The following is a 17,772-nucleotide window of genomic DNA, read 5'->3' on the forward strand; positions in this document are numbered from 1 at the left end:
CAGCACCCTTTTTTCCAGTATATAAATGGTGATGATGGTTTGGAATTTGACATTCTTGCATTTGCTCTACTGAGTGCAAGGTGAAAAACTTCAGCAACAGGTCCCTCTTTTCAGCAGTATATTCCAAACTAAAAAACATATTGCTGATTACTAGTTTTGTGATGCAAACATTTATTCATATTCTGATTTGAAATGAACAAACGTGTGTGTAATTAGCTTTGTGAAATTAAAAGAATGAGAAAAATATGTTTCCATTACTTTAACAGAGGTGAGGAATGTCATCAAATTCATTAGTATTATCTGATAGGTAGCTGATCTGAGGGCTGTTAATGATAATAAAGTCCAGACCTAAATACTTGTCATCTGATCTGTTCAGATCAATGATTAAACGGTGGGGCTATTTTAAAATTGCTTCTTGAAGTATTCTCTTATAATAACACAATAAACATCTTATGAACTAATATAAAATAAAACCTATGCAGAATCAACATGTTTGACACATGGATATATATAGGACAAATGTAAACAGAGTGCACATTAGGTAGCAGTGCTCCGTATAGCAGAAGGACAAGCAGATTGTGTAATACTATGGAGTGCACATCTACAGAAATTATGCTGAAGCTCTTTAATGCATTGATCACATTAAAGCATTGTGAGCAATTTTGGTCACTGTATCTCAAAATGGAAAGAGATGCCATAGAGACAGTGCAAAAAAGAACAACACGGATGAATGCCAATTCTAAAGGGAATGATACATGACTCCTGAGGCAAAACTATTTTAACATTTCCTTCAGAAAGCAATCTGAGTTCAAACTGCTATTTTTTCGTCACAGCAAGTTGGGTTCCCACTTGAATATCGAGTTAGATGCCAAACTGACCCCAGAACACTACATTTGAGACCCCATGGTAAGACCATCCTACGCCACACGAGATTGGCATTATGGAGATTGCAATTCTTGCATTTTCCGCTTTTGAGTCGGTTGTAGAAACATATTCAGAGAGACTTCCCGGAAAAGTTCAGAAACTTGAGCAGAATATTTTGCTTAACGCCGTCGTCTCCAAAGGAGTGAGCACTGCTTTGTGCCTCCGAGTGTAGAGTGCTCTCCTGAACGGGTGGTGTTCATTCTGTTAGACAGTACAAATCTGGTTTGTCCACTCTGAACTGATTCTGTAGTTACTGTTTTCAAACTGCACTGTGGCTGAAACCAGAGTCCGGCAGCTGCACATCATTCCGCAATGAGATTAAAGTACTTTGATTGCCAGGCAACCGTCAATGCGAGGGAAAAACGACTTCTTTTTCGGTTGGCAACAGAGCTCAATACAAGGCAGTTCCCTCCGCCCACACACTGCGGAATGAAACATGCAACCAGGCAGCTTCAGAGGCTCCAGATTCATCAGACTGAGCGAGGAATACTTATCAATATAACTCAGATCAAATTACAAATTATCTTCATGGTGACAAGATTCGGGACGGGGTATGATAAATATCTAAAATATTGAGAATAGCATCACCTTTTGGAGTATGTGAAACATCTCAAACCTTGAGGATGGCGTCATCTTTTTCCATATTGTGATATATGTGGGAGAGCATTTACAAACCATATACATTAAAATATGCTGAAGAATTCGATGCGTGGCATCGTTTCGAATTGTTTTGCTGCTGTTTCTTTTATTGTGACCTTTCTCCACAAGATGGGTCTTTGATTTTGGGCAGTGCAGACTTGTGTGGCGATCACGTGTGATTTTCCCATGATCTAAAATGGTTTCTTATTGATTTTTTTCCATTAATTGTGTACAAATTGATATGAAAAGGTAAATGATGAAACTTCAGAATTCAGTCTTAAAATCACCTGTCACTTTTTCGCTCACTCCTTGCCCACATGTTCCCCTTCCCAGACACCTTTAACCATGATCATTGAAACTTCACGGGGCAACACGGTGGCACAGTGGTTAGCGCTGCTGCCTCACAGTGCCAGGGACTTGGGTTTGATTCCTGGCTTGGGCCACCATCTGTATGGAGTTTGCACGTTCTCCCCGTGTCTACATGGGTTTCCTCCGGGTGCTCTGGCTTCCTCCCACAGTCCGAAAGGCGTGCTGGTTAGGGTGCATTGGCCGTGCTAAATTCCCCCTCAGTGTACCCGAACAGGCGGCAAAGTGTGGCAACTAGGGGATTTCCACAGTAACTTAAACTTGTGCTACCCATTGGACATGGGCTGTCTCCACCACTTAGTCCTGTAACTGCTGACTGAAATGTGAAGTCTTCAGTCTCCAGAGCTGAGAGGATTGGCATTTATTCCAGCAACCTGAAGCGAGGAGTCAAATGATGGCCATTTGGTGCAACGTGTCCCTGTCTCTCTTCGATCTACTATGTGGAAACACATAATCCGAGCTGCTGCCGGTATGTCAACCGCCCACATTGTTTATTTGTATTACCATCAATTATGAGCTGAAAGTGTTTTAAAAATCCCTGTGAGTGGACGGAATTCAGTCAGAAAGTACAAGCTGAAATGTATATCCAGACAGCCTCTTGAAGTAGCAAGCACTCTGTATTGCAGTTGGTACTAATGATTCTGTTGCAAAGAAAACTGGGCAAGAAAAAAAAATCGATATCAATCACTCCCTGTGACCAAGTGTGATCGCGCGCTCTAATATATAAGAATTCCAATTTGAAAAAAAAGTGATCCTGCTGTTGAAGATGACACTGCATGAAAAATACTTGAAAGCACAGCACACCACTGAAAGCACTGCCCACTCACTCACTGTGCAGTCAGTGCTATTGTAGTCACCCAATGAGGTGTGAATTGCAACCTTCACCCCCACAACCTATGACTCCCTCCACTAATAGATCTCAAATGACTTTAGGAGAATCTGGCCTAATACAGGTATATCAAATCTAACCCCAAACCTTAATTGATTTTCTGAATTCCGAGCAGCATTCTAACTTATTTAAAATTAACTAGATCTGACAAATATCACAGTATCACTGTGAAATCCACTTGTCTGTGACACTTTGAAATTTCCCCACATTTAACCTGCTATGACATTCAGTATCACCATGCAGACCCAATACTCCAGTTCTGCGTAGCTTGAATAACGTGTTCTATATATAGTGTTGAAGACTCCATGCCGATTTTCTCTCTTCGCTTTGTGTGCTGTAGCTTTCAGTTCCTTGATCAAGTGTACTTCTACCATGCCCAATTATCCGGTGGCTCTGACATCCATCATTATAAAGTGCTTCAAAAGGTTAGTCATGGCACAAATCAATTCCTGCCTCCTAGGCTGCCTGGATCCACTACAGTTCACCTACTGACGCAACAGTTCCACAGCAGATGCCATCTCCCTGGCCCTGCACTCAACCCTGGAACATCTAGATACTAAAAACACCTATGTCAGACTCCTATTCATAGGCTACAACTCAACCTTTAACACCATTATCCCGACCAGACTCATCTCCAAACTTCATGGCCTGGGGCTCAGCTCCTCCCTCTGCAACTGAATCCTAGACTTCCTAATCCACAGGCCGCAGTCAGTATGGATAGCCATGATGTGGAGATGCTGGCGTTGGACTGGGGTAGGCACAGTAAGAAGTGTCGCAACACCAGGTTAAATTCCATTTGGAATCACATCCTTTCAGAGTGCTGCTCATTCACCTGGAGAAGAAGCAGTACTCCGAAAGCTTGTGACCCCAAATAAACCTGTTGGACTTTAACCTGGTGTTGTGAGACTTCATAGAAATCATAGAAACCTTACAATGCAGAAGGAGACCGTTTGGCCCATTCGAGTCTGTGCCGACAACAATCCCACCCAGGCCCTATCCCCATATATTTACCCTGCCACTCCCTCTAACCTAAGCATCCTAGGATACCCTTAGTATCCTAATTTAGCATGACCAATCAACCTAACCCTGCACATCTTTGGAATGTGGGAGGAAACCGGAGCACCCGGAGGAAATCCACGCAGACATGGGGAGAATGTGCAAACTCCACACAGACCATGGCCTGAGCCGGGAATTGAACCCAGGTCCTTGGAACTGTGAGGCAGCAGTGCTAACCACTGTGCCACGGTGCCACCTTAGTATGGATAGGCAACAACACCTCCTCTACGATCATCTGCAAGACTGTGTCCTTAGCCCCTTACTATACTCCTTATACACCTCTGACTGTATAGCCAAATTCCTCTCCAGCTCGATTTTCAAGTTTGCTGATAACATCACCATTGTGGGTCGGATCTCACACAATGACGAGACAGAGTACAGGAAAGAGATAGAGAATTTGATGAACTGGTGAGATGACAGTAATCACTCGCTCAATGTCAACAAAACAAAGGAGATAGCCATCGACTTCAGGAAGCATAGTGGAGGGCATGCCCCTGTCTACCTCAAATAAGACAAAATAGAAATGATAGAGAGCTTCAAGTTTTTAGGTTTCCAGATCACCAACAACCTGTTCTGGTTCCGCCATGCGGATGCTGTAGTTAGGAAAGTCTACCAACACCTCTACCTTCTCAGGAGATGAAGGAAATTTGGCACATTCGCAACAACTCTCACCAACTTCTACAGATGCACCATAGAAAGAATTCTTTCCAGTTGTATCACAGCTTGATATGGCTCCTGCTCTGTCCAGGACCACTATAAACTACAAAGGGTCATGAATGAAGCCCTGTCCATCACTCAAACCAGCGTCCCATCCATTGACACTGTCTACACTTCCCGCTGCCTTGGAAAAGCAGCCAGCATAATAAAGGACCCCACGCACCCTGGACATACTCTCTTCCAGGGGATTTTCACAGTAACTTTGTTGCAATGTTAATGTAAGCCTTACTTGTGACTAAGAAATAAACTTTAAAAAACTTCTCCATTGGGAAAAAGATACAAAAGTCTGAGGACACCTACCAACCGACTCAAAAACAACTTCTTCCGTGCTGCCACCAGACTTTTGAATGGACTTACCTCGCATTAAGTTAATCTTTCTTTGCACCCTAGCTATGACTGTAACACTACATTCTGCACTTTTGCCTTTCTTTCCCTATGTACAGTATGCCTTGTCTGTATAGCAGGCAAGAAACAATACTTTTCACTGTATAATACATGTGACAATAAGAAATCAAATCAAATCTTGGACTTCACCCAAAAAGTTATCATTCAGACAGAGTCAGGGCTGCTCAAAAAGGGATACAGATGCCTATAATCACGCCTTCGCTCTCAGGTCTATACAGGCGGTGAGATCCCAGCCAATACTCACGAATCCAGAGACCAACACTGTTCCAATTGAGATTGGCTCACTCAGCACAGAATGGGTACCTAACCTTAGAATATTATGCTCTGTATGACAGGGTTATTCGAGTAATAAAGTAGTGAAAGCATGTAAAGAATGAATTTGCATCGATGTAGCACCTTTCACAACCTCAGAATATGTTCGTGTTTTACAATCAATGAAGTACTTTTGAAGTGTAGTCACTGTTGTAGAAATGTGGCAGCCAATTTGCACAGAGCCATATCGCACACCAGAGGAAACCCAGGTGTGTTTTAAAATAAAGTGTTTTCTAAGAAATTAAGTGCATACAACATATGTCAGATATTTTGTATCTGTATGAAATAAGCATGTCCATGTATCATTGAGCGGAAAGGTTAATTAAAGTAGCTAGCACAGGGAGCCTTTGGGAAAACAGAGAGAAAAGTTTCCATTTCCAACCCACTATTAGATTCGACAGCGACATCTTTCAATCAGTACTGATTGAAATGGATCTGACTGATACCTAGCACCATCCCCATTACACAATTCGAACGCTTCATGTGGAGTTCATTCAATGTTGTTGAATTTCAGGGTGAATCCGCACTATAAACAAAATAAAAATGTGCAGCAAACTTTTAATGTCAAGACTTCACATTCGGTCAGAGGCAGTGTGCCAGCAATTGGATATTCATACCATAAGATTCCCCATCAGAAAATCCACGCTAAAGAGAATGTCACTTTTACAATCGAATTCTACAACGCATCATGATTAACTCGGAACTATGTTCACTTTCACTCTGTCATTCTATTGATTTCTGTTAAATATTTTAAAGAATGTTACTAATTGGAAAATTTCCGTTGCGTGCCACGCTTGGAAAAACGGTATTTGTAAAGAATGCTCTGGGGACAGGATGCACTGTCTGAGGAACTACTGAACCCCGCTGCATGATAGTGTAGAGTGAGCACTAAGAGTGGAAAGTGAATCCCTGCTAATTCATTCACCAATTCTTTCAAATCAATCTCTCAAAATCTGAACAATGCCCAATGGTCAAACATGAATATTTGCGACCAAATGCAGAAACGAATTGTGAACTATTAACCTTAATCCTGATCATGATAGCATTTTAATGTTTGATAGGGGATCTGGGTCACATTTAAGATTTCATCCGAATACATTTAGCGGAAAAATGGGCAAAGACATGGTTCCCATCTCTGAAGTGTTCTGACTTGGAGAAATTATAATCTGGTGGTATAATGCGATTTGGGAATGGGCAAGCAATGGGTGAAACCGCTTCAATCTCAAAGTGCTGGGAAGATTTCACACAAATAATTCATTTAACCTGGACACGGCTATGTTGGCCGGCCTGCCCCACATTGTTGGAGTTAGAATTGGCATCCTTGCGTATTAGAAGCTCAATAACATATCTGGTGGTCAGCTCACCCCTTGCCAGTACCTGAAAGACTGAAGCCCTTTCCCGAGTTACCCACGGGAACACAACTCCCTTCCCCAGTCCTGCCGTACCCGCCAGTGTGGGTCAGGGTTACTCAACATGGGACAGTCGGACACCAGGAGAGAGGGCGGAATTAAAGCTTGCTGATCTCTGCTCAGACCCTTTTACATTAGTTGACAAACCGGGCAGCATCTATGGAGAGAGAAACATTGTTAACATTTCAGATCGATGACCTTCCAAAGAAAGGTCACAGATCTGAAAGGTTAACTCGGTTTCTCTCTCCACGGATGCTGCCAGACCGGCTGCGTATTTCCAGCATTTTCTTTTGATTTCGGTTTGCATTTAAGATTTCCTGTATTCGCAATATTTCGAGTGTTTATGGTGTTGTTTACTCCTCCCCTGCCAAATCACCCCGGTTTAGTGCCTCTCTCCGGAAGGGAAACTCGGCAGAAACTGGGGAATGCCTCGCTGGGGTCCCCCTCCCTCTCTCGGCTTTCCTTCAGCCCTGGAATGATTTATAAGCTGTGGACGGCGGCGCACACTGGCCCATGTCCATCAGCAGAGGATGCATTTGATGGGAAGGTAATCATTTGATGCAATACAACACAAAGGGGGGGGGGGGGGGGGGAACGACAGCAGCAGCAATTGTTATTTGCTTTCCCAGCACAGAGCCTGGCTGCTGAGTGAACCGAGTAAGGCACACTCCACACGCACAGAGAATAGCCACTGTTCATTCGCGTGCTTTTAAAACAAAGAAACCGTAGGAATCCGCATCATTCCTCCACCACATAACAAACAGCATTGCTGAAGGCGACGCCAACGTTATAATCTGTACTTGCCCTCCTCACCCCCTTCAACCTCAGTTGAGCTTATCCTTTCTGGTAGTGTTAGGTACACCCACCAGCCCCACCCCCAGCCCCCAAAGCCAACGCATTTACTCAGTTGCCAAGTCCACTCAAAGCACTTTAAATAGTTCAGCATGAACATTGAATCCATATCCGTAACACGGTCTGTTTAAAGGTAAGCCCAGCATTGCCTGGGGTAACCCCATTCTCTATTACATACTTTCTGTTTCATATTCTGAGTGCTACCAAATGTCATTCCTAGTTCCAATGCCTTTTTCCTTTTCTATCCCTGCCAGTTTCGATGTTGAAATATTTAAAATCTCAACCTCGTGAAGTTATTAACGCAGAAATCTAGACACTGGCGGTGCTACTTGGAAAGCCTATTTACTGAATGACTGATTTTCCATGTATATAAAGTAAGTTCAATGGAGGCTTTCATTAGGAAATGGCAGCAATTTCAAAGTTGAGAGATGTTATTTTATTAATTATGGCGTCTACTGAAACAGCCTGGACCCTTGTATTTTCCATGATGCTTGGCAATCAATGTATTATGAATAAGATAACTCTTTTCCCAAATAGAGAACTCGTGAAAACGGTTCGGATACAAGTCACCATCTTTAAGGACATGTGGGCGTAAGTGCTCGGGTGATTTACTTCCTTGAACTTCAGAAAAAATGTACTTTAATCATTTTTTAAAATGGCAATCGGTGACAACATTCGTACATATCCCGGAAGGGGTTAGAAAAGCAGTTCCGAAATATCTTAACCTTTGAACAAAAAGTATTTTATGAATTATTAAAGCATTGTGTAAACAGGACATCTGATTAATCGGAGCGCTCCTTTTGCTGGGTTTAGCAATCACAAATACCATTAGGCAGACTGCGATTTATTAATATGAAATGACATTCCCACCTGTAGAATAAAAACAAAGCAACCCAATAGCTCCAACTCTCTTCCAACACTCCCTCAAATATGCTTATTTTATAAATCGGAATAATTGAGGTCATTCTTGGTATAATTTGTTCAAACAGTGAATCTTATTTATCTCTAAATAACTCATTCTGTGTTCTGATGTTTTATGCAGCGCAGACCAAGTTTTAACCTCACTGCAGCAGTCTTTGCAATATGCGTATGATCATGCTTAGCTTCAAATATAGTTTTTCTTTGGAGACTTTGACAAACACTACTGTACTGGTTTGCACGATTTCACTGTCTCCGGGTCCACCAGTGGGATGTCCGTAATCAATGTCAACAGTTAGCCCGTTTCTAAACTCCTACTTCCCTCAAAGAGAGGGACATGGGCAGCAGCCGCAAGGGAACACTATCACCTGGAGGTTCCCCTCTGTACCACACACCATCCTGACTTGCTAATATCCCGCCAGTTCCTTGGGTCAAAATCCTGGAACTCCCTCCCTCGCACACTATGGATGTATCTACACCACACGGACTGCAGCGGTTCCACAAGGCAGCTCACCGCCACCTTCTCAAGGGCAATTAGGGATGAACAAGGACTGCTGGTCTAAGCCAGGGATGTGGCACTGCGCTCTGTCAACCTGTGGAAACTGCTAACATATTGTCTAAACAGGGACAAAAATACACGTGTTCTTAATATTATTACTAGTTAATTAAAACACGGGTTAAGTCTACTACCAGATATATTTCCCATTGCCCACATTTTTATCTATTCGACTTTTTCCCGCTGGTATTTTTGTTTAATTTGCACTTCAGTGCACTGTTATGCGTTTTGACAATATTTCCACATCCTAGCTGTCCCATACAATCGATTCATAACACTTATTAATCTCCCCTAAGGAGTTACTCCTTTTTTAGTAAAAATATAGTTACCTGAATTTCCCGCGCGTGGTATACAATGATCAGACCAAGCAGAATAATCGTAGAAAGGCTAATAAGGCATTTTAGAGCTAATGAATATAGCGACCCCTGCAATATAGAAGAAATATATTTTGAGTTTTGATTAGTGGGGAAAATAAACTTAAAGCAAAATGTACTAAACTGTTATATTCATAATAGAAGTGTGCATGCCACAATATGAAGTTAAACACAGATTAACTTTTACAATTGTTGATTATTGTTAACATACTAAGGCAGATGCACAAAGGCACTACACATTGCTGACAAGACAACTACCTGATACATAGTCTAAGACCAAAAAGACCCTCAAAATCGCCAGTTTCTACATAGTTGCTTACCTTCTGATAAGCCCCCCACGCAAGTTCAGTCTCAATGACCATCACTACAATCCCAAACATACCAAAGATCAAGGCATAGTCGCTCAATCGTTTTCTTTTCTCAAACAAAGCTCTTCTATGTCCCAGCTTGTAGCCAATGTTATTGTTTTTCTTTTTGCTCGATTTGCTGTTGTTGCCCCCATTCCCTCCTCCCCCGGCGCTGCCGCTGCCCCCGTAAGAGACCACCGTCGTGGAATTGTTCTGTTCCGGCTTGGAGACCACGATCTCCGGGGCGACTGTGGTGAAGATGGGCTGCAGAGGCTGCGATTCCGAGTCCAGTTCGTGGAGGTTCCTCCTGGACGAACTCAGGTTGCTGAGCGGCCGCATGACCCCGCCGTTGTACCTGCAGCTGCTCATGGCTATTTCAGTGAAGGGATTGCTCTCCCTGCGATTGCTGCTGGGGCTGGACTGCCGGCACTGCTGCTGCTGCTGCTGGTAGAGATGGGGGTGAGACTGTCTGGAAGAGCTGGCATGGCTGGAAGGTGAAAACTCGCTGCCGTTCAATTGCCTGGAGGAGGAGGAGAGGGGGGAGTTGGTCCTGAAAGTGAGCGGGGAAGAATTGCGGAGAAAGAGGCTGTCAGCAGCAGTGACATGCGGGCAGTTACATCTGATCCATTCGCCTTGCTGCTGCTGGTTGCTGTGGAGATGCTGCTGCTGCTGGGTCTGATCATGGAACTGCAATGAGGTTTCCATGTCAGTGCTGTTAAAGCTGCAGGAATGGCCTGTGCACCCGGCGCACTGCGCTCTGCTCCGGATGGGGAAACCCTGGCGCCAGCACTGGCCAATCCCGGCTCCCGTCGAGTCCAGGCAGCGCGTCCGATTGGTGGGACGAACCAAAACAATCGGCATGACGTGATGCAGAGGAACAACAGCGCCTTCCTGGGGGAATGGCCTGTGTGTGTGTGTGTGTCAAACTGGAGAGCCTCACTCACTCCATTCATTCATTCATTCATTCATTCATCCCAACCTCATGGCTTCAGCCTCAATAAATAGCTCACTGAAGTTAAATATAAGAAACATCCATCCACCCTCTCTCTCTAAAGAATTTGTAACTTAAGAGAAAATGGTTCGCTCATTGACTGGGAAGAAATCCAGGAAAGTATTTTTTTCTCTCTGCAAAATTTGTCTAAAAGACGGGCTGGTGATCAGGTCCAGAAAGTGGCTCATCTTCGATAGCAACAACCACATGCTAGTCCCGACGGGAGAAGAGTCCACAAAGCGGCTGGAACCATCATCATGATGCCCTTTCCTCCATCGGGCTCCATCACCGATTCCTGCAGAGAAAAAAACAACAGGATCTGGATGTAATAACTGGGGGAAATAATAAAAAAATAAAACGCCACATGGACGTTTCAAATTCATCTGATATAATGTTTCCTTTTGCTGAAAGAATTCTCACTTAAAATGTGGGTGTAGGCCCAGACTTTATGAATGAGCGCACGTTTCGTTTCGGAGGTGTGTAATCCGTTTGGAAGAATGTGTTAAAAAGTAACGCAATAGCTACATTATTGCCTAGAGCAGACGCAGATCCAAGTCAAACATTGTCAGTGAATGGCTTTCCCTCTGCATTTTGAACCTAGAGTTTGGATTGTAACTGGGAGTTAATTAGACTGATGGACTTTAAGATGCAAGGTCTATTATTGTTACATTAGACATTAAAATACGTTACATTGACCGCACAAGACAAAATACCTACTGCGTGCCTGGCATTATTTTTGACATTTCATATAGTCTCCGAATGTTTGTGTTTTAATATCCTTTGGGATGGAACTAAGACGCAGTGCGCCGTATACCGTTCTGCAGTTTGGTTGCTATTACAATGAAAAGGTAATTACAGATTCCTATTGAATCAGTCTTTCCCTTGGTTCACCCTGTCTTCTCTCCATTACAAAATACTGCCTGTTTTAAACTGCTGAGCGAATTGCGATTTGCTGTTTTATCCAGTGTGCAATACTACACAGAGTAATTGATCTACAAGCAGGTTTTGGAAAGAATCAGCAAGAAAACCCCGAGATCAGATAGGTTTCATTAAGTAATTGAATTCACCACCAGTATCCGATTTCCTGAAATACTACTCATCGTCTCCAGTAAGGGTCTAGTTGATTTTAATTTTTTGCAATGAGTGAGAATGGATAATTAATTTCAGCAGGAAATCCCCTCTATGCTATAGTGAAGCCACAGATGCAGTAGTGGCTTTAATATTGAACCCAAAGCGCCGCAGTCTTCACAGGTAAATTATATTATACCGCTTTGAAGTTGACTAAACATATTCTGTTTAATTATTTAAGTGAAGCAATCTAATACTATGTAATTTGTCTATAAAAATGCGCAATTACTCAATACAAACCAACCTGTTAAAAGTAGCTGCGAAATTAAGTGCACTAACTTGATAGAATGTATTGGTGAACTATCACATCCCTTGTGTTATGATGGAGCTCAGTTAGTGAAACATGTTAAGTGTGTCTTTCAGCGTTTTACCCGCAGATGCTTCATTTTACTTGTTGGTTTATTTCTGTAATATCCTCCGATTAAAGTTCATGTTTTATATGTCGGATAAAAGTGCAAGACATTTATATCTGTCCAAAAACATTATGAATCGGTTTCAGGAAACAGATACAAAAGATGAGCACATGCTACTGTTCATGTTCCTTATTTAACTGCCACTAAATGTTTAAAGAATGCAATACCTGTTAACGGTATCAAATGTCTACATTGCGATGGGTGGCTTCTGCCGGTAACATTATACTTTTGAGCAGTCTTGGAACAAATGACTACTTGCAGCGCTAGATGGCAACAGACTCCACGCTAACATTCTGCGGAGCCTGTGTCATTAACAATGGTTTTAAGTTTTAAGCCAAAAAGTAAACATGGAGCATTCTAATTTCTGACGATAGGAAACTTCACACTGCGACGGTACGAAAACTGATTTATTTTTAACATTTCTGATTAAAATTAGGGCTTGTTTCAAAAAATGTGGCCGCAAATCTCCAGAAATCAATGTGAGATGTGAAGTCACTTTCATTGACTAATTTGCAAACAATACACGTTGAGCCGCCGTGTTTTGGAAAGTGGGACAAACACGGGAGGGCGGGGCAATGGAGTAAATCCTGATGAGTTTTAAATTGGCATTTTCTTTTCAAAATCGTTTCACATCGACCATCGTCTGAAGGAAGGTTTGGTGACCTTTTCCTGGAGTAACAGGTCAATGAAGGTCGGGTATGGTGTTTAATATTCAGAAATCATAATCATTTGGGTGGGGTTTTTTTTACGAAGATCCCTCACTTTAAATTATCACGTAGACAATAATCTCATTTTTAAAATCACTACCTTTTCTACTCTTGACGGGTTATAAACTCCCAAATCCACACCATCTCTTGCTGAGGTTTGATTCATGGTTATCTAAAGCAAGAAAGTTGCTTATCGAAGCTGCAATCAGCAGAATCCGAGCAACATGGACAGCATAGGGAGCAGAGAATATGTTTAATAATGGTTATGGATAGCACATATACTTTTTTCGATATTATAGAAAAACTACGGTATCCATTGGGACTTACTCTGGCGGAGATTGGATCTGAACAGCTGGATGGGTTGCACTTAAATAGAGCAGGGACTGATTTGCTTATGGGTCTTTCTGCTGGTGCGATTGGGGAGTGTTTAAACTAAGGTGGCAGGGAGATGGAACCAGGAAAAGCATACATTAACACTACAATGAAGTTACTGTAAAAATCCCCTAGTCGCCACAGTCCGACACCTAATCGGGTACACTGAGGGAGAATTTAACATGGTTAATGCACCTAACCAGCACGTCTTTCAGACTTGTGGGTGGAAACCAGAGCACCTGGAGGAAACCCACGCAGACACGGGGAGAATGTACAGACTCCGCACAGATAGTGACAAAAGCAAGGAATTGAACCCGGGTCCCTGGCGCTGTGAGGCATCAGTTCTAACCACTGTGCCACTGTAGGAAGTAATATCAGAGAGGAATACCAGAAGAGTGGAGTGAAGAATACTGGGAGAGGTAGACAATCATAGAATAGGGAATAGCAAGTTAACAGCTGGGGTAGGGTTGCCAACTTTGATTAAATATATTCCTGGAGGTTTCATCACATGACTTTTCCACATACCCCAGTCATGAGTTGGCCAACACATCAATCTTTGTGATGCACTGCTTTCCTGGAAAACAAAAAGACTGTACCCAATTCGATAATGCTTAACTGTTGACCAAACAGCCTCCCCTCCAAATTTTCAATATTTTTACATCTGATAAAGAGAAATGTTCAAAGAGAATGACAAAATAAAGAATCTTTTTAATGTCCTGATGATTGTTTTTCCACTGTGCTGTCCTGGGGATTGATCTTCAATCCTTAAAGCCAATCTGGAGGGTTGACAACCCTAGGTTGGGGTCAGAATAAGGCAGAAAGTAATAAAGTTTAAATCAATATAATTGTGCATGTATATGAACGCACAGAGTGTAGTAAATATAATTGGTGAGTTCCAGGTGCAGATTGCCATGTGGAAATATGATGTTGTGGTTATAACAGAGACCTGCCTCAAAGTAGGGCAGGACTGTATATTAAATATTCCTGAAAACAAGGCATTCAGGAAAAGGAGGGGGGCGACAGTATTGATTAAGGAGAAGAATGCAGTGCTGGAGAGAGAGGATATCCCAGCGATGTCAGGGGCAGAATCTCTTAGACTGGAGCTAAGGAACAAAACAGGTGCAATTAAATTGCTCGGTGTAGTCTATAGGCCACCAACTATTGTGCAAGATAGAGGAACAAATTTCCGAGGTTGGAAGAATAATGGGAGGCTCCCTAGCACTGTGAGGTTGGCAGCCTCACCGTTAGAGGTGGGTGTTGCCAATGTAGGTAGGTGAAAGAGAATGTGTCATTGAAGAACTTGCAGAATGGTAAAATAGGAAGTTGCCATAGCGGCAGATGAGCTGCCTAACCTGCATTTTCAGCTGTGGCCTATAGTTTTGACTGTGGGAGGCTTAACTTTACTGATGCAGCACTGACCTATCCTTCCCCTCACCTCCCCAATCTGCCACAGGGAGGCTGCCTCCATTCATCAGCTGGGTTGTGGTCTCAGTGGGGGGCCAACATGCTGACTGAAAAATTCCAGTCAGTGGCCTTAACAGGCTCTTTGATTGGCTTAAATGGCAATTGCGGGCAAATAGATGTCAATCACTCGAAGCAGCCTCTTGTGAAATGGCCCAGAGGTGGGAATAAGCTGGTGAAGCAGTAGGTTGGCCTTGTACAGGAAATTGCTGGCCAGCCTGCCTTCAATTCCAACTCCATAGCCAAGTAAAAAAATTGTCCCTATATGTCTATTAAAAAATTCATTTAGAAGCAGTTAGTGAACAGATAGTAACCATTCAACCAAATACCTGATTTCTCCTACCTCTCCCTCCCACCAACATCATTGTGTAATCAGCCATCTTACTCATTCAATCCCACTATATGTAAATTAACTAAACATTACATAAATTATTACATCATTGTCTTTATTGAAAAAAACACCAAATTTACCCACAGCCTTAACTTTTCCATGTTTATTTTCACAAACCTTCCCTCTCCAAGAGCCTTGTGCCTGTCTACTGCTCTGTTTATGGAGTTTTCCAATAAACCTTTAGCTCCCAATATGTTTCTGCCTTCTTGCAGATGTGATCTGGGTGACTGAATCTTGTGGGAGTCAAATTTTATATCAAAAACATAAAATTCATTCAAATCATATTCACTGTAATTGTGAAGTTGAGTATTTTATAAATCTTTGTAATTTGGGCCAGCCTTCCTGGTAAACTGCAGTAAAACCTTCACTTGTATAATTTGAGCAGAGGCTACATGTTTAAATGGGGTCCACACTGTTCAACTATTAATTGCTGTACAAACAGCAATGCAAGCTCTCATTCAGAATGGGTGAATAAACCCACCTGCTATCTCATTCCATAGTCATGTCCATAGTGGTGAATGGAACAGTTTGACTGCAAAGAGGAAAGCTAATAAATATTTAGGTTTCTTACAGCATGACAATATTGTTAAGATTAACTGGAAGTCAAGTCCAATTTTTGTGGAGAAACAAAGGCTGGTGTTAATGAATAAAGCATGATGGCCAATCCAACATTGTCCATTTTGTAAGATTCCTGAAAGTTAAAAATATCACCATTAAATTAAAGGACTATTAATTGTAAACTTTAATCCAACAATGTTCTAAATGACCAAAATGACCCCAGTTACCATGCTTATCTTGTCGATCCTTTAATAAATCATAAACGATGCAAAGGTTTTCTTCCTCTTGCACACACACTTGTTTAGTATCAATTCCTCTTCTCAAATACTAATTCCTGCTTTGAGTCAAGTCCATAGTTTGTAGATTCCTTCCTTTCTATTAATTGCTGAACCTCAATTAAAAAACTGAATTTTTTTCACATTATCCATTTAAACATCTTTTTACATTTTGGGCTGTAACTTGCAAGCTCCAGGACATTGTATCTGGGAGGATAACCCCCAAGGTTCACTGAGGAATTCCCCTTCCCCTCCTTGCCCCACTGCCCAATGCTCCGGATGTTCCCAGGTAAGGGTTGCACAGCAATTGCCTGGGAAGTAAAAACTTTCCGTGTGCAATTGTCCTGCACCTGGGACCATCCAGAAATGTGATTTAATTTGCAAACTTTGGATGGTTCCCATCAGTAGTGACCCTGACAAGTTTAGAAGAATTCAGACCAGTTCTAGCTTCTGGGTAACTATTGTACACCTTCACCCAACATGACTGCCCTCATACCCCCAAGACCCAGAGGTCTCCCCCAGCAACCCCCTTCACATGATTGCTCTCACCCCTCCACGGGGCTCCTCCACCACCCCCAACCCCAACCCACCCTCAGGGCTCCCCCAACCTGTAAAAAAAGGGGGTGCGCCTTATTTACTTTCAACTCTAAAGCCTTCAATGCTGGGCCCAATGCTGGAGACATGCTGCACTGCCCAGATCTCGCCAGGCCCAAACCAAAACGTTGAGCAAGATAAGAACTTTAGAGGGGATTGGCAATTCATCTCAGTTGCTATTCCATTGGAAGTTATGGCCCATTTATATCCACCAAAAATGTAGGAAATGTATAGCTTATTCAAATAAGAAGTCAAAAAGTGATCTATGTCCACAATATAGAGATTCCTTGATACTGTGTACTAAAATTGACAAACATTTATAACATTTTAACTTTCTTACTGAAATGGTACGCTATTTATATGCAAAATATGATATTTATTTGACAAAGTGATTTTTATCTGCATCATTTCTTTCCATGGTCAGTCAATTTGTGAGTTTACTTTCTATTATAAACTCAATTATACTTTAATAACCTCTTTCTGTAGAAGCAAGAAGTGTAATTTTCTCCAAATTTGTTCAATATATTACTGTAATTCTAATGGAGATGCTTGAGATAAATGAAAGAGGCATAGCGAGAAGGAGAGACATGCATGCAAAACAAAAGAGAGATAATGCACGTGGAAGGCCTGTAAGGTAGAAAATAATAGAGGAGACAAAGAAGTAGAGGAAAAAACAACAATGAAAAGGTATGAAAAAGGCATACAGAAAGAGTTGTGTGGGTAATAAGTAGAAAGACAATTACAAGAGAGTTTAAAGTTTATTTATTTATTAGTGTCACAAGTAGGCTTACATAAACACTGCAATCAAGTTACTGTGAAAATCCCCTAGTCGCCACACTCCGGCGCCTGTTCAGGTGCACTGAGGGAGAATTTAGCATAACCAATGTACCTAACCAGCACATCTTTCAGACTGTGGGAGGAAACCGGAGCACCCGGAGGTAACACATGCAGACATGAGGAGAACATGCAGACTCCGCACAGACGTAACCCAAGCTGGGATTGAACCCAGGTCCCTGACACTGACAAACAGCAGTACTAACCACTGAGCCACCACGCCGCCTGAGGCAAGCATTTTCTAAATGTATCCCATAACTGTTTAGTTTTTGTTGATAAAGGAC

At 42.2% G+C, this 17,772-nt stretch overlaps 1 protein-coding gene across 1 annotated transcript in view; it reads right to left on the bottom strand.

Moving 5' to 3' along the window:
* kcnn2 (potassium calcium-activated channel subfamily N member 2) overlaps positions 1-10,625 on the bottom strand; it is a 158,134-nt gene extending 147,509 nt beyond the window's left edge. Inside the window, exons 1-2 of the mRNA XM_078215410.1 lie at positions 9,738-10,625; positions 9,373-9,468 (exon numbers count right to left, since the gene is read on the bottom strand). Coding sequence (XP_078071536.1) covers positions 9,373-9,468; positions 9,738-10,625 — 984 coding nt within the window. The remainder of the gene's footprint in view (positions 1-9,372; positions 9,469-9,737) is intronic.
* Between the last annotated feature and the right edge of the window lie 7,147 nt (positions 10,626-17,772).

This window comes from Mustelus asterias, chromosome 6 (genome assembly GCF_964213995.1).
Source record: "Mustelus asterias chromosome 6, sMusAst1.hap1.1, whole genome shotgun sequence".
In the NCBI taxonomy this organism is placed as follows: Eukaryota; Metazoa; Chordata; class Chondrichthyes; order Carcharhiniformes; family Triakidae; genus Mustelus; species Mustelus asterias.